The sequence below is a fragment of the Chionomys nivalis genome, chromosome 2 (assembly GCF_950005125.1).
Source record: "Chionomys nivalis chromosome 2, mChiNiv1.1, whole genome shotgun sequence".
In the NCBI taxonomy this organism is placed as follows: Eukaryota; Metazoa; Chordata; class Mammalia; order Rodentia; family Cricetidae; genus Chionomys; species Chionomys nivalis.
The window spans coordinates 57,722,764-57,746,629 of NC_080087.1; the positions used below are offsets into that span (position 1 = coordinate 57,722,764).

General features: G+C 41.3%; 1 protein-coding gene across 2 annotated transcripts in view; it reads left to right on the top strand.

The window, feature by feature from the left end:
• Sec63 (SEC63 homolog, protein translocation regulator) overlaps positions 1–6,917 on the top strand; it is a 79,815-nt gene extending 72,898 nt beyond the window's left edge. For both annotated transcript variants that reach the window (XM_057759456.1, XM_057759466.1), the window contains exons 20-21: positions 4,852–4,956; positions 5,883–6,917. In XM_057759456.1, coding sequence (XP_057615439.1) covers positions 4,852–4,956; positions 5,883–6,026 — 249 coding nt within the window. In that variant the 3' untranslated portion in view covers positions 6,027–6,917. The remainder of the gene's footprint in view (positions 1–4,851; positions 4,957–5,882) is intronic.
• Positions 6,918–23,866: the final 16,949 nt, after the last annotated feature.

Consider the following 23,866-nt stretch of genomic DNA (forward strand, 5'->3'; position numbering starts at 1 on the left):
ATATATGTATATACACAATGTACCGAAGGATTATTTCACAGCAACTTACATGTTGTTTGTTATAAGGCATTTTATAATTATATATATGTATATATATATAACATTATTATGTGATGTTTTAGAGTGAGTCATTGGAAATCTTTAAAGATTGAAGAAGGCAGGCAACTTGGTCAGTCTGTTGAAAACATTCTACGTTTTGAGACAGTTTTTCCTCATCACTGTCTACAAACATATCTACTCTCCAGACTCTAATGATGTTTTACTTAAAAAGTTAAAATTTTTGTTCTTGTTGGATTACTGCTAAGTAGACTATACTTTGTCTTGAAAAATCCAAGGACTGGTAATTTTTCTGTTTTAGAATGGAGGATTTTTTTTATTATTTTATTATGTGCCATTAATTACTGCCTTTTTCTTTTTTTTCCTCCCTCCCTCCCTCCCTCCCTCCCTCCCTCCCTCCCTCCCTCCCTCCCTCCCTCCCTCCCTTCCTCCCTTCCTTCCTCCTTTTCCTTCCTTTTGTTTGTTTCTGCAACTAATACTTGAGGAAAAGAATTAAAGAAGGGAGAACTAGAGAAGATGGTTCAGTGGTTAAGAATAAATACTGCTCTTATAGAGGATTCGGGTTTGGTTCCAGCACTCACCTGAGGTGTCTCATGCTATCCTGTAACTTTAGTTCCAGGTTATCTGGTGGCCTCTCCAGGTACATGCACTCATGTGTATGTACACACACACACACCCCTAATTTAGAATAAAAATAATTTTTATTTTAAAGGAGAGAGGATTAATTTCAGAAGGTTCATCCATGTTTGGCAATTAGTTGGTTACTTTAACATGCCATTAGAGGCAGCCAGGACGTAGAATAGGGAAAGACAAAGGGCAAGATGTAGTCTTCATAGGCATACTCTTCTTATGACTTACTTCCTCTAGCCAAGACCACCTTCTGTAGCTTACCACCTTCCAATAATATCTTCAAATTATGTTGCAACAAAGGTTACTCATTCATTACATCATAGCTCTCAAGTTCAAGAAACACCCAGAAATGTGCTTTTCTATTCTAGGTATTTCTAAGTCCAGTCAAGTCAAGACTGACTGCCATAATGACATGATGATAAAGAGTTGCTTACTCAATATGTCTTACATTTACTCTTGGGAGCTATATTCTGTTCTACTGTTCTTGGTGTGTGTGTGTTCCTTTTTGAGAAAGAAAGCTCTCTCTGTCAGCCTGGACTTAGTGGACAAATTTCAAGATTGTTCTAGATATTGACTATATTATAAGTCAGGGTTCTCTAGAGGTCTAGAGGAAAGAACTGATAGAATAATGAGGGTGGGGCGGATACTTACAGGATGCGGTCCAGCTAGTCCAACAATGACTGTGTCTTGATAGAAAGTTCAAGAATCCAATAGTTGTTCAGTTCACAAAGCTGTTTGTCTCAGATGGTCTTCCAGTGTATGTTGGAGTCCCAAAGAAGCAGGCTCTAATGCCAGTGACGGAATTCCTCAGCAACAAGATGTATAAACTCGCCACTGAGAATGAGGACAAGCAGATAAACAGCAAAAGCTGCTTTCTTCCATGTCCTTTATGTAGGCTTCCTACCAGAAGGTATGGCCCACATTTAGGGTGAGTCTTCTGACCTTCAGTGATCCAAATTTAAGGTGAATCTTTGTTTTAGTTACATTCTGTTGCTGTGAAGAGACACCATGGCCATAGAAAAGCATTTAATTAGGGTCTTCCTTACAGTTTCAGAGATTTAGTTCATTATCACAATGGCAGGGAGCATGGACTCAGTACACATGGTACTGGAGAAATAGCTAAGAACTACATCCTGATCCGTAGGCCAGAGAAAGAGAGACTGGGCCTGGCATGGACTTTTGAAACCTCAAAGCCCATCCCCAGTGACACACTTTCCCCAACAAAGTCCACACTTCCTAATCCTTCTTAAATAATGCCATTCCCAAGTGCCTAAGCATTCAAATATGTGAGTCTATTGGAGCTATTCTTATTCAAACCACCACATTCTACTTCCTGGCCTGATAGGTTTATATCTGTATCATTAATGCAAAAATTCATTCAGTACAACTTCAAAAGTCCCTATAATCTATCATAGTCTCAACACTAAATAAAGTCCAAAGTCTCTTCTGAGACTCATGGCAATCTCCTTAACTGTAACCCTCTGTAAAATCAAAAGCAAAAGCAGACCATATAGTTCCAGCATACAATGGCACAGAATATATGTCACCATTTCAAAAGGAAGGAAGGGGAACATTGTGAGGAAATGTTGAACCACAGCAAGACTGGAAAACAGAAAGGCAAACTCCAAACTGTGCATCTCCGTGTCTGATGTCAAATGCTCTTCAGGTCTCCAGCTCTTTTCCATACTCCTCTCTTTTGGCCTGGTTCTATACCCAGTCTGCAGCTCTCCTTAGCAGGTATTCTTCTTACCTTGTCCTCTGCCTATAGACAGTTCATGTTACCAATTTTGTTTTGTTTTGTTTTGAGACAGGGTTTCTCTGTGTCACCCTGACTGTCCTGGATCTCACTCTGTAGACCAGTCTGCCTCTACCTCCTGGATAAGAGCTGGAATAAAAGGCGTGCACCACCACCTCCAGACAGCCAATTTTTAATGTATTTTCTTCGTGGTGTTTCATGTAAATAATATAAAGGTTATTCCCCCTCCCCAAATTTTATATAAAAATCAGCAAATACCATTCTTCACAACCTTTCTTTTTCTTCTAATGATAAGATTTGGACAAGGATCTCCTGAGTTACATACAGCCTTTTCCTCCATAAGCATAATGCAGTTGTTAGCTAGGAGTCAGCACTGATGTGATGCAGGCTCACAGTTCGTATTCAGTTTCCACTCTGTCACAATTTTTGTTTTGTCTTCAAATTCAAAATCTAATGAAAGATTACACTGTTTTTTGTTCTTAATGCTTTTTACTCTAGGGCATATAAATGCTAGCCAGACATGGGCTCTACTAAAGTTGTACTGTTGTACTCCAGCCGTTCCTGTTTGTTTTCAGTATTCTAGCAAACTGTTAGAAGACCAGTGTAATTTGCCTCATTGCTCACTCATTATGTTTCTTACTAGTCATTTATTTCATGTGTTACGCACTGTATTTGCTTCCCATTTGTAGCAATACGGTTTTCTTATTTCTAGGATGTTTGGGAAATCTCATCTGTGGTGTATTATTTGGGCATTATACTGTTCACCAAAGATTTTTACCATATGTTTAGTACTCAGCAATGGATTTTATTTCAATCACTTTTTTACTCTGCTCTTTGTTCAGTGTAGTTTCAGTTTGTTTTAAGAGTGAAACTTGACACCATCAGTGTCGTCAGGGCATATTTTGTGTGTATGGTTGTTATCATTGTTCATTTTTATTTGATCTTTTATATTGGTTTGGATTTTTTTTTCTCTTACTATGAAGAAATCAGCCTTTAAAAAAAAAAAGAAAAGAAAAAGCTGGGTGGTTGTGGTACATGTCTTTAATCTCAGTACCAGGGACACAAGGGTAGGCAGAATCTGTGAGTTTGAGGCCAGCCTGGTCTACAGAGCAAGTTCCAGGGCACACAGAGAAACCTTGTCTTGGGAAAAAAGACAAGAACAACAAATATTTCTCCCTATTTTGTTTTCTTGCCTCAGTTTTCCAAGTTCTGGGATTACAGATTTGCACTAAAATGACCAGACTTTTTTTTCTCTTAAATGGCCTTTATATATCATTAACTGCAAAAATCTGGAATTTGAAGTTTACAGGTAGATTACTACATTGCAAGAATGTCATTTTAAAGAATATATTCTTACGCTCATATAGAATTGAAATCTCTAAGTCTATGTTACTATTTGTATTTATGTTTATGATTTGATGGGAAATAAAATATTGTTTTGGACTGTTTTTATATAGTTTCCTATAGTTTATATTTTATTTTTCTGCAGTGCTTAGGGGTTAGGGTAGTAAAGGGCCTTATTAAAACTAATAAATTATTTATTGAAATAAAATGAACTGAAATTATATAATTCTTTTTAAATTTGTTTTTAGTTTGAGTTTTATATATAGATATAATGAATTTTAGTTTTTCATCTTTCTCTTGCCTCTGATTCCTTCCCTTGCCCTCTGAAACCCTTTTCCCAGTGTGTGTGTGTATGTGTGTGTATGTGTGTGTGTGTGTGTGTGTTCCCACAGAGTTTAATTAGGAGGCTTGTATGAGCATGGGTGGGAGGCTATTTACTGGAGTGTAGGCAACTTTAACCACTGGAAAAATGGCACCCTTGTCCCCCAGCACCTGTTAACTGCCAGCAGTCCCTCACGTATTGTGGGGCCTTTTTGAAATTTGTCTTGTGAAGGTAACCACTACTGGAGTGAGTTGAGAGTCCAGTGATTCTGTCATGTCCTCAAGACTTCTTTTGCAGCATATCTCCCCACTCCGACTCTAACATTCTTTTTATTCCTTCTTCTTTAAGCCTTAGAGGGTCTTTCTGGATTTTTAAGGCATAGATAAATTTGGATTATTTTTTATCTAGCCAAGTCAGTTATTTAATTCCACATTTTATTTAGTAATACTTTGATTCTTTACTTAATTTCTTTTGAGTTTTCAAGGTGCCAACATAGAATATGGTTACTTTAATAGGTTTTCTTGAATTATCTACATAGAAATGAACCCAATAGTTCTGCTTAACTTGATTTTCTTTTTGTTTAGTGTTTATACTAGATAAAATAGAGCTCACACATTTTGTTTGTTGTTGTGAGAGTTTCTGTGAGTCACCTGAGGGATAAGTACTCTGAGGTAGGAAATTTAATGGCATTCTGTTTCATTTACATAATACAGACTTCTAAGTATTGATTTTATCTTCTTAGGTAGAACTAAAGTTTCCTGCACCAGGCAAGCCTGGAAATTATCAGTATACAGTGTTTCTGAGATCAGACTCCTACATGGGTTTGGACCAGATTAAACCACTGAAGGTAAGAATACTAATGAAAAACAAATAAATAAAATTACTGAAGATGTGAGTCTAGTAACCCCTGACTAAAGCCTGAGGAAGGTGTGGGGAGCATTTCCAGTTTTGAGATGCAGAGTGGGCGGAAGGGAAAAGTGGTCATCTCGTGTGCTTTCAGTATTAGTTAGATTTTTAAGGAGCTTTGAACCTCGACTTTAATTTGCTTTAGTAGTTTTTTTTTAATGTGTTATATTATGTGGTGCTTTTCAGGGCTTTATCAAATGTGTTCTGTTTTCTTTAAAAAGGCTGGAGAGGGTGGGGAGCAGAACTCAGATTTTTGCCACAGACTTTATTGGTGTGTTTATTGATTTCTAAAATGAAGGGTTTGTTTGTGTTTTTAATCATCTTAGAGCATAAACTTTGTGTGTGGCTTGATGCTCACCAAGTGTTCATTTCCCTTGAGCTTTTCACCCAAAGAGTTCTATTACATTAGTAAGATTGAGCAAAATCTTGTTACACTGTTAGAGTAAAGGAGCCAGTAAAGGAGAGTATTTCCTGCATCGGCCCTGGGACTTTACTGCACAACTAATCTTGAAGCATACTTGAATTTTTCTTCCTTCAGCCAAAGACTAATAAGATAACCACTGGGCACTGGTGCATAGGAAACTTGACTGTTAGTACTTTGTGCCAGAAAAGCACAGTCTTAAATGGTTCAACATCTACAGGGTCAAAAGACCAGATTATATTAGGGATTCTTCTCCATCCTGTGTAAGTAGGTTTAGTATTTTCATTTGTAGAATGAAGTGTCTTTTTAACAAATGTGCTGAATTTAGAGTTGTGCCACAGAACCCATTTCCTTGTGACTTGCTATGATTAAAGAAAACCTTTACCAGGTATTTCTTCCGTTATTTCCTTCCAAATTTCTAACATACATTTAATTCTTCTTAATAGTTGGAAGTTCATGAGGCCAAGCCTGTGCCAGAAAACCATCCCCAGTGGGATACAGCAATAGAAGGTGACGAAGACCAGGAAGACAGTGAGGGATTTGAAGATAGCTTTGAGGAAGAAGAGGAGGAAGAGGAAGGTGATGACTAAACACTGTATGCGTGGACCACAGCATTTGCACATATTTGCAAACATCTGCTGCTTTGTAAATTACAGTAAAGCAGAAGCAGTGAGAACTGATGTGGAGGGAAGTGTTGGCATCTTTACTAGAAATGGATACATAAAATAGGCGGTTGGTGATGCCATGATACAATCTGAAAGGGGGTTATTTAAAGCCTTTCAGGTATGGGGTGGTGCATTTATATCATCTGAAAATGATAATAAATCCTTTGTTGTTACAACTGTCCAGAAGTGTGGGCTGTGCATTACCTATCAGTTTACGGTCTCAGTCAGAGTACATGAAAAACAATCTTTGTTCAGCTTTAGTTTAGTAAACATTAAACTATGATAAACATCACATATATGTTTTAAGTAACATCTGCTCAATTTTTTTAATCTGTTAATAAGCCGTTATTCATTTATCAATATTTTACAAATGGTAAGATTATAACAGTTCCATACATGAGTTCAAACTTTATTTTCATCTATCTTGGCCATAACTTAGCATTCTCACACATTCCACACAATACAGAGGGCTACATTTTAGAATTTTCCGTTCTTAATTGCCCAGAGTTAGCAGACATTACAAAAGTGACTTTTATCAGCTTAAGGCCTCTTAAAGCCTCAGTTGGTGTCTGCACAAGATCTCATTCTTCTGATACGCTCAGGGCTGAAAGGGATTGCGGGACCACACATTCTCTGATGCTTGGGTCATGTTATCCAGTCTTTTGCAAAGGGTCACTATAAAAGCTGGACTACATTCTTAGCTTTTAATCTACCTGACTATCAGAAGCCTTTTAAAGAAAATAATTACAGCATACAAAGGAGACATTTTTTGTATTCATTTTGGACTCCTGTTAATAAAATAGAAGTTTGACTCATTTTATGTTTGTAATTGTGTTTGTCTTTTTACTCCTAGAGAAAGGGCATAAATAGGCTAATCTTTTATTTTTTCAACTAAAAGTTTAATATTGTACCTCACTGTAGAAGTGACTGCTATCTCTGTATACTCTTGGAAAACCCAGGAGGAAGAGCTGTTCTCTCATTTAGTACAACCTACAGGGCAGTCTCAACGCAGAGTAATGTGTGTGATGAGTCACTGAGGTAAGAGGAATATTTTTATTACAAATACCGAGGACACAAGTCTACAATACTCTAAGACTGATTGCAATAATCCTGTCAAACTCTCCATAGGCCAAAGTACTGTTGCAATACTAACGACCTTGTTTATTTAAAAGGTTGCTACTCTTCATGCAGAATTATTACTGGTATTTTGTTACTACAGTAGTTGGAAATAAAATTTGAAGATTACCAAAAATACGAATTTTTTTGTTGTTGTTCTAAATTTAAGATGTAACACTTAACAGTTGAAGTTGTCATCAGACCCTTGCTCACTAGTTGAATGAGGCCCTCCCTTCCTGTGCTACTAAGGGTTTGAGTCATTTGTTTCATTTTTATGTAGTGGGTGGGTTTCCCTTTCAAATAAGATCTTGCTGGGGAGCTCCACTGTTGGTTGTAGCTACTAGACATGCAATTGTGAGGAAGTGAAGCAGCTTGTGTCAGGTGAAAGAGAGGCTAGAGGAAACTAGGCAAGCAGAATTGTAGTATTTGCATTTCCTAGCTTTGCTGAAGTAGATGGCTCAAGAAAAATCTCCTCTAGTGGCTGTTTTCCAGAGCTTATTCAGACAACTGGCTTCTCTGGTTTGAGAATCTCTGGTGAGAATTTTACAACCCGTTAACAGCACCATGTTTACAAAAACAGCATGTCTTCCATGATTGGAAATCCCAACAATTTGTCTATTTTGTGATATGTATCAACACCGCAACCTAAGGAACCAGTTCTCCTCTAAGTATCTTAGGTGAAGGCCTCAGTTAGGGTTCTCATCTCTACTCAGTCACCAGACTCCACATCACTTCTTTCTCCACAGCGGGATTAATGATATGTCCTGGTTTATTTCTGGTTGAAAGTTGTGAGTGATGCTGTTTTTACTCTTACTCAAAATACTGACATTCTGTCAATAGAATAAATGAATATATAAATGAAAACACAGTGTGTACATACAGAATGAAATTGATTATATATGAAATTAAGTTATTTACATTGTGTAATATTTTTAATCTCTAAATTTGCAAAGTATCCTTCAAAGTACAGCCTTCCACAAGGAGACTTAACTACCAGTTGAAAGTGTGGCAGGTGCAAAGGTTAGCATTGTAAGACCTGACTGAGGCCTCAGACTCAAAATTAGTTAGATGTTTATGTTCTCTAAAATTTTGTGATATTTGAAAAGAATCGCACATTGAATGAGATTCTGCACATAGAGCAGTCTCTTGTTCTCTGCTCTGCACTGAGGGGTGGAGAAGGACAGGGTGTCTGCTGGGAAGCTCAGCCCTAGAGGAGGTGTAGGAGTAGCATGCCAACCCCCCAATGTGGAACTAGGGAGTAGCATGTTAGGAATGTATTGAGGCTTTCTTAGCATGTTCTGGTTTTGTTTTTGTGCTTTTGAGACAGAGCCTCAATATATAGCCTAGGCTGGCCTTGAACTCACATTGTAGCCCAGGTCATGGACCTTGTGATCCTTCAACCTCAGCCTCTTGAGTGAGTGATAGAATTACAGGCAAGAGCCACCACACCTGCTGAACACATTTACTACATTTATTCAGGTATCTGCTCCAGCTAGCTCCTACCATACACTGGAGTTTTGTTTAGTAATTATCTGTATTTCAAATGCACTTCGGTACCCTACATGTTTTTGAGGGATTGTTTATCATGTATTTACTGAGTTTCCATGTCCAGGCGCTGTGACTTAGGCACTGTAGCTATGTGAACCCTCTTTGTGTTAAGAACTTACTTGGATTGGGTCCGCACATGGATAGGGATTTTATTTTAATCTTTTTCCTTTGGCACAGTGGCCAGTATTTAGAATGCCCCACCCCCCATATCTTTTCACTAGGCAAAGGAATTATTGTTATTATTTTAGGGACTAGCTGATGGGTTAGTTGACCTTTGTCCATCCCCTTATCCTCTTTGGATAAAGCAAGACTTGTCCTTTGTTTTTAAATGCTTCTTTTTTGAAGCATTTTCTCAACTCTGTGAATCCCCTGTTTAGTCTGCCTTAAAGTGAAACAACTATTGGTGAACTGGAGCATGACATTTACCAACTGTTCAGTGATTAGTTCAAATATGTCCCAAGAAGTTAGCATCATCATACACTTAAACTTGACACTAGGGCTATTTGCAGACCTTCACAAACAAAAATAGATGTGATCTTGTACATTTTCCTGTAACTGAGCTAAAAATCCAAATAGCAATCATGGGCATGCTTTAGGACTGGTTTCAGGCAGGTGTGTACATCCCAGGGGTATGCAGATAATAAGTCCATTGAGAAAATGTTAAAATGATGATTCTTTGTATTTAATCTCATCCTTTTAAATTTCTATTTTTGTGTGTTTTATAATGTACATAATATATTATACAGTTGTACACTTATATAATTTATAAATAAATAATACATTTATTGGTGCATTATATATTTTTTTCTGATTTGGGTGCATGACAAAAACATCTGGATACTACTGTTTTGTGGTATAGATAGGGTGAAGGTTGGGGCTGTTGGCACTGTGGCATTTGAGATGACAGTGACAATACTCTGATACCAGCAGGCAAGGTTGCATTTGCTGTGTCCAGATCTACTGCTGCCCCCAAGAGCAAAGATGATGGATGCTTCTTGCAGTGGAGCGATGGGGGTGGGGGACACTATAGCTTTTATGAGCTGGGCAGTCAGTAGCTCCTGCAAATTAAAGGCTGGTGTGGGAAGGATTATCCCTCCAGCACAAAATGAACTCAAACCATGCTTAATGGTAGCACTGGCTACCATATAGGGCTGAGCAGATTGTAAACGGCTGTATTTTCCAGCCTGGCTCCAGTAGAGGGTGAAAGGACCATAATTAATTCTCTTTAAAGAATGGTGGGGCTAAACCAAAACCTCAAATATGAAAAAAAAAAAAAATTTTTTTTTTTTTTTTTTTTTTTTGAGATGGGCTATTACATGTTTTCAGCCATGCCTCAAATTCCTGGACTCAAAATCCTCCTCAGGTCTCTGGAACAGCTGGGACTGCTGTGCCCAGTTAAAAATGTTTTCTGGATTATCTGCACCTCCTAGAATTACCTCCTTCTTTCCCTTCAAACTTCTGTATCCACTTCTTACCAACCCTTGCCTCCTTACCTGTGTACTTCACTATGTTAAATGTGCATCAGGTTGGAAGGTCACCCATTTGTAGCAAACGCCAAGAGACAGTCTGCTGTGAATCCAGTGTGCTAGAACTACAGAATACTACTTGAAAGAAGTGGCAGTCAGGTAAGATGATGCTCTTCATACAATTTTATTTTTTTGTATGGTTTCAGCTGTGAAGTGTCTGTTGTTTTTCTCTTTGTGCAAGCTAATCTACCATACTGTTGGGAGCTCTGGCTCTGGTTCCCAGGTCAGGTTCAGCATGACCTTTGTGTCACCCACACTGCTCCTGTCCTCCAAGTTTCACATGGGCAGTGCCAGGTGGCTCAAGTAGATGTGCATGTCAACAGAAGAACTTTGAGTTTGGGGATCTAGCCCTTGAAAAAGGTGGGTGACAAATCTGTTTACTCTTTACTGTTGTAACAGCAAACATGCCCTCTGCATGAGGGAAATGATGCCTGTCTTCCATGACTGTTGTCTGGACACACATCTGTGAGAAGGCAGTATGGAGCCAAAGTGTGTATGTGTGTGTGTGTGCACTCACTAGTGTGCATAAAGGTAAGAAACAAATGGGCAGTGGCTTTCTAGCACATCAAATTTTGTATGTACAGAGAATATTGCATCAAGAGGCCTAGGACATTTACTCTCAGGGGAATAAGTTCTTAGTAAAAAAAAAATTAGACCTCTTACTTGAGAATAGTGTGTATTTAAGCCTCTTGCAAATGTTATATCTTCGTACTAGGGATAGTTTTGTTTCAATTTGAAGATAATTCACTTATATGCAACTACAAAAATATCCAGAACTTTCTAAATTGAATTCAGTCTGTTACAATAGGAAAGAGGTGTCTGAAAAGTGAGCATTATATCTGTTGTATATGGTAGCCATAGACACTTTTCATTATTGCCATCTGCAGCCTTCCATAGCATCCTGCCAGGTTGCTGTTAGGCCTCTGGTTGAAATCATCAAGGTACTTCTGAAATACTGTACTGACCAGCATCGCTAGTTCTCACTGTTCAGTGAGGGTAGATTGCTTGTCGTCTTTAACTGATGTCTTAGAGATACTGGAGATAATACAGATGAAGAGGGATGATGGCCAAATTCAGTGACAGGCTAGAATTTCTGGTCTAGTTGGAGGATTCCCTGGGGAATGTGACATCTAGTAAGAGGACTGGGATAACTTAGCTTCTTCATTTATGTCACTACTACCCTTTGTCCCTGTCTTGTGAAGCCGTCCTACTTCACAGTCATAGCCACAGTTTCTTAATTTCTTGAATCTCTGCCATGTTCTTTGGACTCTAGTCCTTTCCTTCGAAGCTTACTGTTCCTCTAGACAACACATTAAACACAGGGCAGTGGCAAGGAGAAAGACAGGAGAGGCAGGAGAGGTGTCCATGTGATGGGCTGCAACCTCTTAGGCTCAGAGCTTCAACTTCAGGACTTGGATGTATTTTCCCATGATCCCTAGGAGCTCCTGCCCCACCTACCCACCCCTGCCTGAAAGCCTGAGTCTATTATGATGGAAATCATAAGGATTAATGTGATTCTCTGAGAAGAGCTTTGGAGAATGGGGATGAGACTGTAGTGTTATGATCCAATGCAGCATTTCTTTGCACACGGCAAGCCCCTGTGTCTTTCAAGTCTGCTGACTTAATGACAGGTTATCTCACCTGATGTCAGGAGTGACACCTCAGGAGCAGCATGTTTCATGTGAAATTTAAGTTTGGCAATACTAAAATTTGAGAAGAATTTTAATATTTTGGTATGTTTCAAAGAACATTTTTTTTAGAGTATTCTTTAAAAAGCCCTTTACCTCCAGATTTCTGGAATTTTCTTTGCATTTGGTGCTTAGCCTCCAGTTGGCCTACACCCCTCCAAGCAAAGCATCATAAGGAAACAGAACCTTTGGGGTTTCCGCTTGATGTTTCCTGCCTGCAGGAGTGAGCCAAGTGCTTTGCTCAGGAGCCACTGGCTCCTTGTCCCTCTGAGAGTCAGACATGATGTGAAGGAGGAACATAAGAACAAAGGGCTAGAGAAGGGAAGGGGTTTGTCACATCTAAAGACCTGTGGAACCCAGGACTCCTCGTGCCCATCCCAGTACTCTGTCTTTCCAATGCATGCATGGAAATGGAAGCTGATAAATCACATCCAGGATGTAAACTAACCCTCTTCGCTAGCCTGCAGACAGTGGACCTGGATTACACAAGGCTCAGTCTCAGCCCCTAGCTCAGAGTTCCCAGGCTGGAGTAATGTGAGATCCAGTTGTGTCCATCTTTGTGAGATGACAGGTTGTGTGAACCTGTGTTAGCTAAAAGCATGAAGATATTTTTAAAATCCCTCTCAAGTAAGAGACTCAAGTGTGAACAGTTGTATATCTGTCTAGAGAGAAGTGGTATGTTCTCCCCAGTCTTGAATATAGCTTTAGTAGCCCTAAAAAGTAGCATAAAAGTTCAGAATGCCCCTCTGACTCATTTTTTTTCTACAGAGCTGGCCTAATAGCCTTCACTTTTACCACCCTAAATCCAAAGCATGATAAGGATCTGCTCAAGATATCCCTCTTACCAGATCAAATTGTTTTCATTTCTTAGAGACTTTTGCCCCCTGCCCAATAGATTCTAGGGCCTAGGGCATGCTAAATAATAAGTGTTCTTACCTCTGAGCTACACACCTCCCACACACACCTCAAACTTTTTTCTATGAATGTATTCAACTTTTTAAGTAAATTGTCAAGATTGGCCCTGCATTTTTGATCTTTCTGCTGGGATTATAGGCCTGACTTGGAGAGTTTCTGTGATGTTGATACGAAGACCGAAGGCTAAAGATGAAAGTGAGACTAAGCATGCTGGCTCTCTGAAGAGAGCTGTCCCAACATGGACACTAGGTTTAGATTCAAGCTCCTAAAATCTCTTTATCAATTATTTTTGTTGGCACCCAGTTTAAAAATTCACCCCAGCAATTTGTTCACAATAAAATAAGACACACTTAAGATTCCCCCATGTGGGGCATAATATGCATGAGTTCTTTATATATGCTGTTTCCCCTAACATGAGACTTAGAAAGTAACTGATCTAGCTCGCTGCACACTATTGAACTGAAACGTGAGTGTCGTCCTGCTCATATATTCGAGAGTGAGACTCCTCATGTTTCCCATGCAGACTGAGAATCCATGTTCCTAAAAGGTGTGTTGTGTGTGTCTAATACACGTAAGAGTTAAGTAATGTTCTTTGTGCTTGAAACAAGTGTCTCATGTAGCCAAGGCTGACTTCAAACTTGTTACGTAACTGGGGATTATCTTGAACTGCTGATTGTTATGGGACACAATTCTTGGGGAGATGTGAACCCTAAATAGGGAACTGATGATGACAGATCAATGTTAAATACGGAAATCCAACTCGGTGAACTGAGTTTCATTGGGGTTACTTACCAGAATACAGATGAGGGGTTACTTACAGAAGCAGAAATGAGTCAAAGACAGCTGCTTCACCAAAGTGTGACCCCCCCCCCAGCATGGATGGCAGCTCACACAGTCTGGAAAGCCAGTGTACGTTGTTCAGTCTGTAGTAGTTCAGTCAGTTGGTCTGAGCCTCTTCTATGGCAGCTTGGCTTATCTGAAAGTGTCTCAGCAGTTCTTAAGCTCGCATGTGCTTGGGGAGAAAGAGGTAGAGGGATCACCTGAAGCCTTTGCATTATTTATTTCCTGAGTTTGGCAAGCTTCCTTGCAGGACGGAGTGTTTCAGCTCCCCTTAGAACATTTTTTTGTTTCACCTCCCTTTTCACATTGTGTTTTAAAACATCCTGATGGGCGTGGTGTTAAGGTTCATAGGCCTTTAATCCCAGCACTGGAGATGCAGAGGCAGGCAGATCTCTGGTTGGAGGGCAACCTGGTCTGTATTAACAGTTTCCGGCCAGTTAGGGCTACATACAGATAGCTTGTTTCAAAAACCCAAAAACAGCAACAGAAAACAAACAAAACTTACCCTTGTTGTTTCACATCTGCTTTAACATTCTATATCTCAAGCAGCTTCCCTCTAAATTGGGAGGTTTTATTCCCAGAGAAAACTGCTGCACATTGATCCTCTTGCTTCCATCTCCCAAGTGCTAGGATTTCAGACATGAGTGCCACCATACTGGGTGGTGTGATATTGATAATAATATCAACTTGACAGGATCTAGAGTCCCTAGAAGACAATCCATGCCTGGGAGTTAGCCTCTGGCTGTGTCTGGAAGGGAATATCTTGAGTAGATTAACTGAGATAGGTGGACACACTCTAAACATGGGCAGCTATGGGCACGGGAAACAGGCAGAGTTTAGATTTGAGCTGGGCACGTTTGATTATCCTAGTAAACTGGATATACTGTTATGAGGTAAGGATTAAACACTTTTGGAGTTGGGGATCTAAGCAACTAAATGGAGTTGCAGGAGCTGAAAAGATAAGACATGGAGCAGGTTTGGGACAAGGTCACATGCTCAGTATTGATCGTGTTACTTTGAGATTATTTGAAGGAAAAGTTAGGCACCTGGATATGTGAAGGAAGAGAGAGCCATACAGTAAAGAGAGATTCAAAGACAAAACCTCTAAATGGTTTATAGTGTGTGAAAAATATATGCAGGCTTGGGAAAGAAAAGAAAAAGGTTAAAGTCCTTTAAAAAAGAGTAGTTGGGTGTGGTGGCAAACACCTTTAATCCCAACACTTGGGAGGCAGAGGTAGGTGGACCTCTGTGGTTTCAAGGCGTGGTGGCACATGCCTTTAATCCCAATGCTGGGAGACAGAGGCAGGCAGATCTCTTTGAGTTCAAGGACAGTCTGGTCTGCAGAGGTAGTTCCAAGACAGCCAGACGTACACAGAGAAACCCTTTCTCAAAAAGCCAAAATTAAAAATAAAAGAAATAGAGGTTAAAATAAAGCCACATAAAGATGAAAAATACACAGAGAGTCTGGATACTGTATGTTATTATGCTCTCTTTGAATTGTTTAAATGCTGAGGGAGGAGCAACAGCTGCTAAAAAGATATTTGCTTATAAATGCTGCTGAATTAATCCAAGATAGGTATTTTGAAAATACCTTGACTTCAAAATTGAGGTCAAAAGGTATGTTACTTTGGAGAAGAGATTTTGCTTTTGTTTCCATAGGAAATGAGAGGCTGTGGATTCATTCTGAGTTAAGAAAAATCAGGTTTAATCAAGGAAGACTACCTGAGAAATCTTCGGTAGGAACAGATGGCCCTGATGTCTGAGTTCTACATTCGGAATAGATTCAAGATTGCTGCCTGAGATGATCAAGACTCATAGGATACTCCAGTCAGGACTTGATCATAATTCTAAATTTTCTTTAGGTCCCCATAAGATTATCAGCGCCCCCAACCAGCAGGAAGTAGCCTGGAAAACAACACCCACATTCCCAAAAAATGGACTATGGATGTTCTTATTTTTTTTGTTTTTTTTTGTTTTTTGTTTTTTTTTTAAAGAGGGGTAAGTGGTGCGGGACAATTGTCTATATTCTGCCAATTATGTTTTAAATAAATGCTGATTGGCCAATAGCCAGGCAGGAAATATAGGTGGGACAACCAGACAGGAAGTAGAGGTGGGTCAATGAGAACAGGAGAATTCTGGAAAGAGGGAAGTTCCCTCTGCAGTCCTATCCAGACACAGAAAAAGCAAGATGTGACTGCACAGCTGAAAAAGGTACTGAGCCATGTGGCTAACACAGATAAGAATAATGGGCTAATGCAAGTTATAAGAGTTAATAAAAAGTCTGAGCTAATGGGCCAATCAGTTTATGATTAATTTAGACCTCTGTGATTTCTTTGGGACTTAATGACTGCGGGAACTGGGTAGGACAGAAACCTCAGACAACAGATATGAGCCTGCAGTTCCTGATTACCCCAGAAATGGAGAGGAATAAATGTGACACTGGGGCAAGAAGGAAAGTGTCAAGGAGCAAGCCAGACAGTACGGTGTCTGCAAGCCCTAAGGGCACGCTGCCAAGATTGGAGTTTCCCTTGTGTTCTCAGCTGCTGGAAGAGCAAATGAGGACTGGAAATTGACTGGTTCTTCAGAGGAGATGGTGTTGGTATTCATATGAGCAGTTCCAACTTGCAGTTCTCACTTGTAGAGTGCAAGTGAGAGTAAAAGAGAATTAACAGAGCCACATGAAGAGGTAGGTGGATTTCTGTGAGTTCGAGGCCAGCCCGGTCTAGAAGAGCTAGTTCCAGGTGAGTTAGAGCTGTTACACAGAGAAATCCAGTCTCAAAAATAAACAAACAAACCAACTGAACAAACAAAGCCCAGCCACACAAATCACCTACAGTGGACATAATGCATGGTGGGGAAAGCCCACATGTTCCCTATAAGATCAGGAAAAGGCAAGGAGGTCCATTTTCACCACATCTATTCAACATGTAGCTGGAATTTCAAGCCTTGAGCAAGTAAGCAAGAAAGAGACAAAGGCATGAAAATTGGAAAGCTGAAAGTGAGATTATGTCTGTTTACATGCTATGATTCTGCATGTAGAGAAACAAATGAACTCTTCTAAGGCATAATACAAACTCAACATAGAAGTCAGTTGAATTTTTGTACATTACCAATGAACAGTCTGAGAAGACATTCAGAGAAACAATTCCATTTACAATAGCATCAAAAGGAATAAAAATTCTTGGGACTCATCCAAGGTGTTGAAAGCTATAAAACATTGCTGAAAGAAAGGAAGACATAAATAAGTAGATCCCATGCTCATGACTAGGAAGGCTGAAACTCAGGGAGTCAGTCCTGCTTCCAGATTCTCTACAGTCAGTGCAATCCCCAGAGTTTCTGTTCGGTTTATTATGTTCCTGTTTTACAGGCATGGAAAAAACTGTCTTAAACTCCATGTGGAATTTCAAGGGAGCCCTTGACAAAGGAAGAACAAAGCTAAAGGAGCCACTTACCCTCATTTTAAAACTTACTGCACTTCAGTAATCAGAACAGCATGCTACAGGTGTGAAGACTGATACACAGACTAATAAGTGGAATAGAGAACCCAGAAATAAGCCCTTGCATATATGCTCAAATAATTGGTGGTGTTTCGGTTTTTTGTTTGTGTGTTTTTGAGACAGGGTCTTTATGTAGTCCTGGCTGTTCTGGAACTTTCTGTATAGACCAGGCTGGCCTTGAACTCTCTGTCTAGACAGTTCTAGGAGTCAGACAGTTCTGCCTCCCTCTGACTAAGGAGTGCTGTGACTAAAGACATGCACCACCACACTTGTTATGGCCAAATAATTTTTTAACAAAGATGTAAAGATCAGTCAGTTGGGGAAAGATAGCATTTTCAATAAATGGTATTGGAAAAAAAACTGGATATACATAAGTGAAGGAGTGAACTTGAAATCTTATTAACATCATATACAAAAATTAATTCACTAAGAACCAAAGACCTAATTGTGTTAAGACCAAGGGCTACAAAAACTCTTAGAAAAAAAGGGAAAATCGTCGTGCTCTTAGATTCAGCAGTTATTACCTGGGTAAGATACTAAAGGCATTCACAACAAAGTTAAAAAATAGATTTTATGGAAATGAAGTGCCTGTAAGCCTAGCTCTTGGGGGGATAAAAATTTCAGGGCAACCTGGGCTATAAGGAAACATCTTTTTAAGGAAGATGGAAGAGGATGACTTAGAGAAAAACTACAAAGTGGGAAAATATTTCTAAATCATATATCAAGAGGTTAATATCCTGAGTATTTAGAAAGCTATAAACGCACCAAAAGACAAACCACCTGGTTCAAAATTAGGCAAAGACTTGGATAAGCACTTCTAAAAGAAGATTCAAACAGTGAGTAAACACTTGAAGTTGCTCGATGACAACACAGAAGTGCAATGTCAGTAAGGCAAGGACGCTGGGACTCGGGTACTGTTGGAGGGATACTCAAATGCTCCCTCCACAACAGCTCCTCAGAGAGGAATAGACTTGCCAGTCGGTGCGGAAGTGCCACCTCTGCCGTGTACCTGAAAGGTACGGCAGTAGATATTGGTACACTACTTTCACTGCTGCAAATAGCTGAACAGTGGAAACTGAAATACCTACTGTTGAACCGACAGACAACATAAACCTGCTATTCAGCCTTAGGAAGAAAATAGATTCTGCCATATGCTAAAGCACACAAGAGCCTCGACATCACAGCATTGTGCTATGAGAAATAAAAGTCACACAAGATAAGTGCTATGTGACTGCATATTCGAGGCACCTTAGCATTGCCTAGACATGAGGGGCAGAAAGTAAAATGGTAATTTCTGGGGCTGGAGGGAGGGAAGGTGGGGCGTTAGTGTTGAAGGGGCACACCACCTCCGTTACAAGACGGAACGTTCTTTGGAGGTGGATGGCGATGATGGTCTCGTGCTGAGTGTACTAAATCCCACTGGAGGATGTGTGCAGATGGCTAATTTGGTAACTTGTATTTTGTGTAGTTTACCACAAAACAAAAATGGAGGGGCGAGGAGATCTAGTTTGGTATTGGGACAGGAGCCTACCGTAGAGAAGGGGATCCAGAAGCAGATCCACATCTGTAGATGAACACACATGATGTGTGTGTGTGTGATGAAAGGCATTTTCAGAATACAGTATTGAGATATTGAAATGATACCATGTCCATTTGGGGGAAAGAATAAAGCATGGCCCTGCTTCATGCCTTACAAACAGTTAAATGCAGGGGGCATCTAATTCTAACTTTGAAAGGCAAAACAATGGGTCTTTTAAAATAATGTACAATATATTTATGACCCAAGGGTAGGAATATAATTTTTAAACAGGATGCAATGAAATTTCCCAAAGGATAAACCAAGTTGAGAAATTGAATTGTATTTGAGTGATGATTTTCTTGTTTTTCAAAGACAATGAGGGAGCATAAAAGCTGGCCCCAGGAAGGGGAAGGTATTTGCCACCCACATAACTGACAGGGAACTGGACTCTCTACTAAAAAAAAAAGCAGATTTGGGAGGGTAGGGGGACTCAAAAGGAAAATATACTACTGAATTGAAAAGGGGCCCTTCCGAGTTTTCAGGGGCAGATCTTGAGGGGTTTGAAGTACAAGAAATTTCTTTTTTTCCATACTATATTACAAAGGAGTCAATACTCTTGTGAACAAAATGAGGGAGAGAGACTCTTGGACAGGGAAAGAAGTTGGACCTGGCCCAGCCTGGGCGCACCTGACCAGGAAGTTCACATGAGAACTCTGCTCATTGCCCTGTACTGTCAGATGGCTGTGTCTGTGCCCCTCTCACCAAGTCAAAGCTGTGACACCCAGAGGTGACCTGGGCAAAACGTTCTGCACGTGGCTCGAGAGATGGCTGGGCAGCAACCCTTTCTACACTTCCAGAGGACCGGGATTCGATTTCTAGTACTCATATCAGGCCCAAACTGTGTAACTTTAGTTCTAAGGGATCTGCTACCCTCTCCTGGTCTCCATGGGCAGGGCACTCATGTACACATGATTAAAAATAAAAGCCTTTAAAAATGGTTCTGTGTGGTGAAGGCAGATTCCAAAGTGTCTTCAGCTGACCATATGCCCTACAGGTGGACAGGAAGTCCTTCCTTGATGATCTGATCGTCTTCTCATGTCTACCACACTTCATAAAAACCCAACCTCATCATGGCCAATGAATCCCTGAAAAGCTATTGAGGATCTTTGTCAGGGAAAGGCAAATTAAAGCACAACAAAATACCACTCTGAACTTACTAGAATGACTGAAATTGAAGAAGCTAATTGGATGCAGGGGTTGGGGGCTGTGACAGTCGGAACTTGCTTACTGTCCTGGTAGAGGCTAAACCTGTAAACCCCATTGTAAATAGATTGTCATCAGCCACCAAGTTGCAGTTACACCTAAGTCTTTACCCAGTGGAAATGTGTGCACATATGCCCCATAGTCTCGTGCAAGAATGTTTGCAGAAGTGCTTTGAGTGACAGCCCAAATGGCTAGCAATTAATAATAGATAATTGTGTTAAAATATGTATAAAGGTTATGGTGAGCAGCCTCCAAGACAGTAACCCCATGCCTCTTGGCACTCATCATTGTGTGGTTCCCTCCACAGACCAGGTGTAGGCTCTGTGGTCAGTAGTATGTGGACAGCAGTGGTGATGAGCTACTTTAAGGATTGGATTGGTTATAGGCGACATCATAGCTTCCATCTGGGGAGTATACTGTCTCCCATGTGACTCTTGGTTCACTGGCACTGAGAAATGGGCAATCCTATGCTGAGGCCTGCTTGAAGCAAAGTCTCCTCTGAAGAGCCATGGGCGCTAGTCCTGAAGTGGCTCCTCCAGCCCCAGCTAAATCCTTGGCGAGCACAGCCTAGGGGATAGTTTGATGGCAACAACCGGGGGACTGCAGCCATGCAGCCATAGCCTGGCTAAACCTCTCTCAGACTCCTGACTCGGAATACATGTGACGAAAATAAATGCTGCTCTTAGCAGCTCCCTGTTGGGAACCTCAGGCGTTCCTTGTGAGCCCTGACATGTCTTGAGAATGTTGGATGTCCTGAGCCTGCCCTATCTCTCTAGGGGCAGGGAGATGCTTCAGTCTACACAACAGCATCTTCCTCCTCCCTCTCTCTTTTCTAAACACACACACACTCCAGCAGAGGCTGGTCTAAAGCTCACAGGATTGTAGATACCAAATAGATTGGAATATCCTTGGTAGGCTCGCAGTCTGGAGCCCCAGGACAGTGGCTCTGCAGTCTAATGTCAAAAGGCATCTAATGGCAGGATTCCCTCCACAGGAAAGAGCAATCCTCTCCTCCCGCCAGCTCCCCCACTCCCGGTTTTCTCTTTGTAGTCCTGGCTGTTAGGCTGGCCTCGAACTCCATGATCCACCTGCCTCTGCTCTGTGAGTGCTGGGATTAAAGGGGCGCACCACCACCGCCTGCCCAGCTGTGCACTCCGCTTCGTTAAGGCATTCACTGTACAGCCTTTTACTTGCACTTCATTTTATGTGTTTGTTCTATGAGCAAGCTAGTGAGTCACATGGGTGCAGTACCCACGGCGGCCAGAAGAGGGCATCGGAACCTCTGGCACTGGAGTTTCAAACAGCAGTGAGCTGCCTGGTATGGGTACTGGGAAGTAAACCCCACTCCTCAGCAAGAGCAGTAAGTATTCTTACTGCTGAGTCATCTCTCCTCTTCTGTTTGCACCTCTCTCACAAGCTTTATATTTGAGATGTCGGCATGGAGACCTCAGGCAGGCTGAATATGAACTTTACCACAGCTGCATCCCCACCACGTAAGCCTACAAAGCTACAGAGAAACCCTGTCTCGAAAAAACCAGCTCCCCCCCGCCCCAAGTCTACTATTTGAAAAGATGGGGCCCACTTGTTCCACCTAGGGGTCACGTCATGGGCTCTGTAAGGCACTAGGCTGCTTTGAGCTCACTAGCTCAGACTTCAGTTGAAAAAGATGCCCTAAGACAAGGTGGTGCTCTCTCCTGGGAACATGAGGCCCCATTCTGTAGCTAGAGCTGATGGCAGGGTAGATGCTGTGAGCAACTTGAGGTGACAGTCACTGTATCCGTAGAGACAGCGAAAGTGGTGCTTTTCGGTTAGTGGCCCCTGAGGAAGCACTGCTCCCCAAGGACCCCCTCTTCCTCGACTTTGGAATAGCAGAGGCAGGAATGCAGAAGTGGCTTGAGTAGCTTTGGCCACCAGGGGGCGCGAGGCAGACGAGGAGGGCTGCTCCATGCTCAGGAACTAGGGTAGCCAGACTACCCCTGAGTCCCACAGCGTGGACTTGCGATCCTCTCATGCATTTCCGCAACTCTCAACTAAGTCCCCGCGCAGTAACCCCTCCCAAGTTCAGGGTGGCCTGGGCCGCCATCTGTTTTACAGGGCTGGTCCTGACGATCTACCACCCTAGAGCACCCAGCCGCTTCTCCAAAACCCCTTACTGTTCCTTCTCTTTTTGGCTTAGGTGATTAGCACCAGCCTTGGCCTCTTAAAGGGGACACGAACAGCTACTTTCATGGCTTCAGAGGAGCAGAGCCTCCAGGGCCTTGGAGCAGGGATCAAAGGCCGCCTGCCCATGTTGGATAGGTGTTCCATCCCACCTCTGTCTGCAGCTTTGGAACCGGATTAAAGTTTCAAAAAGGGTACTCAATTAAATGTGAATTTCAGGTAAATGACAGATTTTTTTTGTCCTATAAGTATGCCCCATGAAGTATTTGAGACACACACACACACAATCGTTATTTTTTTCTGAAAAGCAAATTTGAGTGAGTCTCTTCAATTTTTATTTATTTATTTATTTATTTATTTATTTATTTATTTATTTTTGAATACTGGCCAGGAATAAATTTAGGTGGAAGCAGGCAGGGAATAGTTGGGGCTGGGACAAATAAGACTTTTAAGTTCACCTCAAACCCTTCTGAGTTATCGGAAGCTGGAGTACAGCCTTGACTGTGGCATTTTCTTCTCCTGCATCATCAATTTCTTTCATGGATTTAAAAAAAAATAAAATAGCCATTATAATCATTTCATTCAGCAAAAATTGTGGCTCTTGTTATCTGTTCCCTTCTGGGGATCTTAATGTATAATTTTATACATTATAATAACTTTTTATGTATAAATCTGTATTTTGCTATTTTAGAAGAACATTTGTTTCTGGCCTGGGTTCCAAGCTAAACAGGACCTGTCCCATTGGGCAGAAACATTTCACCTCTACCAACCCTGAGCCAAGGGCCCTCTGCGTACTTCACATCTGGATTCTTAGTTTACACTCAGTGGGTGGCATACAAAAACCTGTTTTTATTATATTTAGCGTTTGGGTCAGACTCCACCTAGTGTAATGGATCCAATCCCTTCAAATGTTCCCAGTAACACTGCTTGCCCTCATCCTACTATAGGATCCCATCTGAGATGTGACTTGCTCCGTTGTAGATGCTTCCTTGGTCGCAACTTCTGTGCTGGCCAGTTTCATGCCAGCTCCACATAAGATAGATTGGAATTTTGGAAGAGGGACCTTCAGTTGAGAAAGTGCCCCAGACTGGCCTGGGGGCAAGCCTATGGCTCATTTTCTTGATTAACGATTGATGTGGGAGAGCCTAGCTCACTATGGGGGGCACCTCCCCTGGGCTGGTGGCCCTGGGTTCAAGAAGAAAGCAAGCTGAGCAAGCCACGAGAAGCGAGCCTGTAAGCAGCACCCTCTATGGCTTCTGCATCAGCTCCTGCCTCCAGGTTCCTGCCCTGTGTGAGTTCCTGCTCTGCCTTCCCTCCGTGATAGCCTGTAATGTGGAACTACAAGCTGAGACAAAGCTTTCCTGAAGTTGTCTGTACTCACTGTGTAGTCACAGCAGTAGAAACCCTAAGACACCTCGCCTGGGCACTGGCAGTCAGGAAGCTGGGCACACTAATGCACTGGGCCGCTCTGACAGTCTAACAAATGGCAGGGCTTAAACAGCAGACCTTGAGTGTCTCTGTCTAAAGCAAAGCACTGGGGACACTGGCTGCTTCTATGGCTGCGAGGGAAGGACCTGCATCAAGTGGTCCTCCTTGGACTTTAGACAGTCAACTTCTGTGCCTGCCTGTCCCCATGTCCAAATCTCTTTCTTTCATGGGGACGGGACACCTGTCCTTTGGGATTAAGACCCAC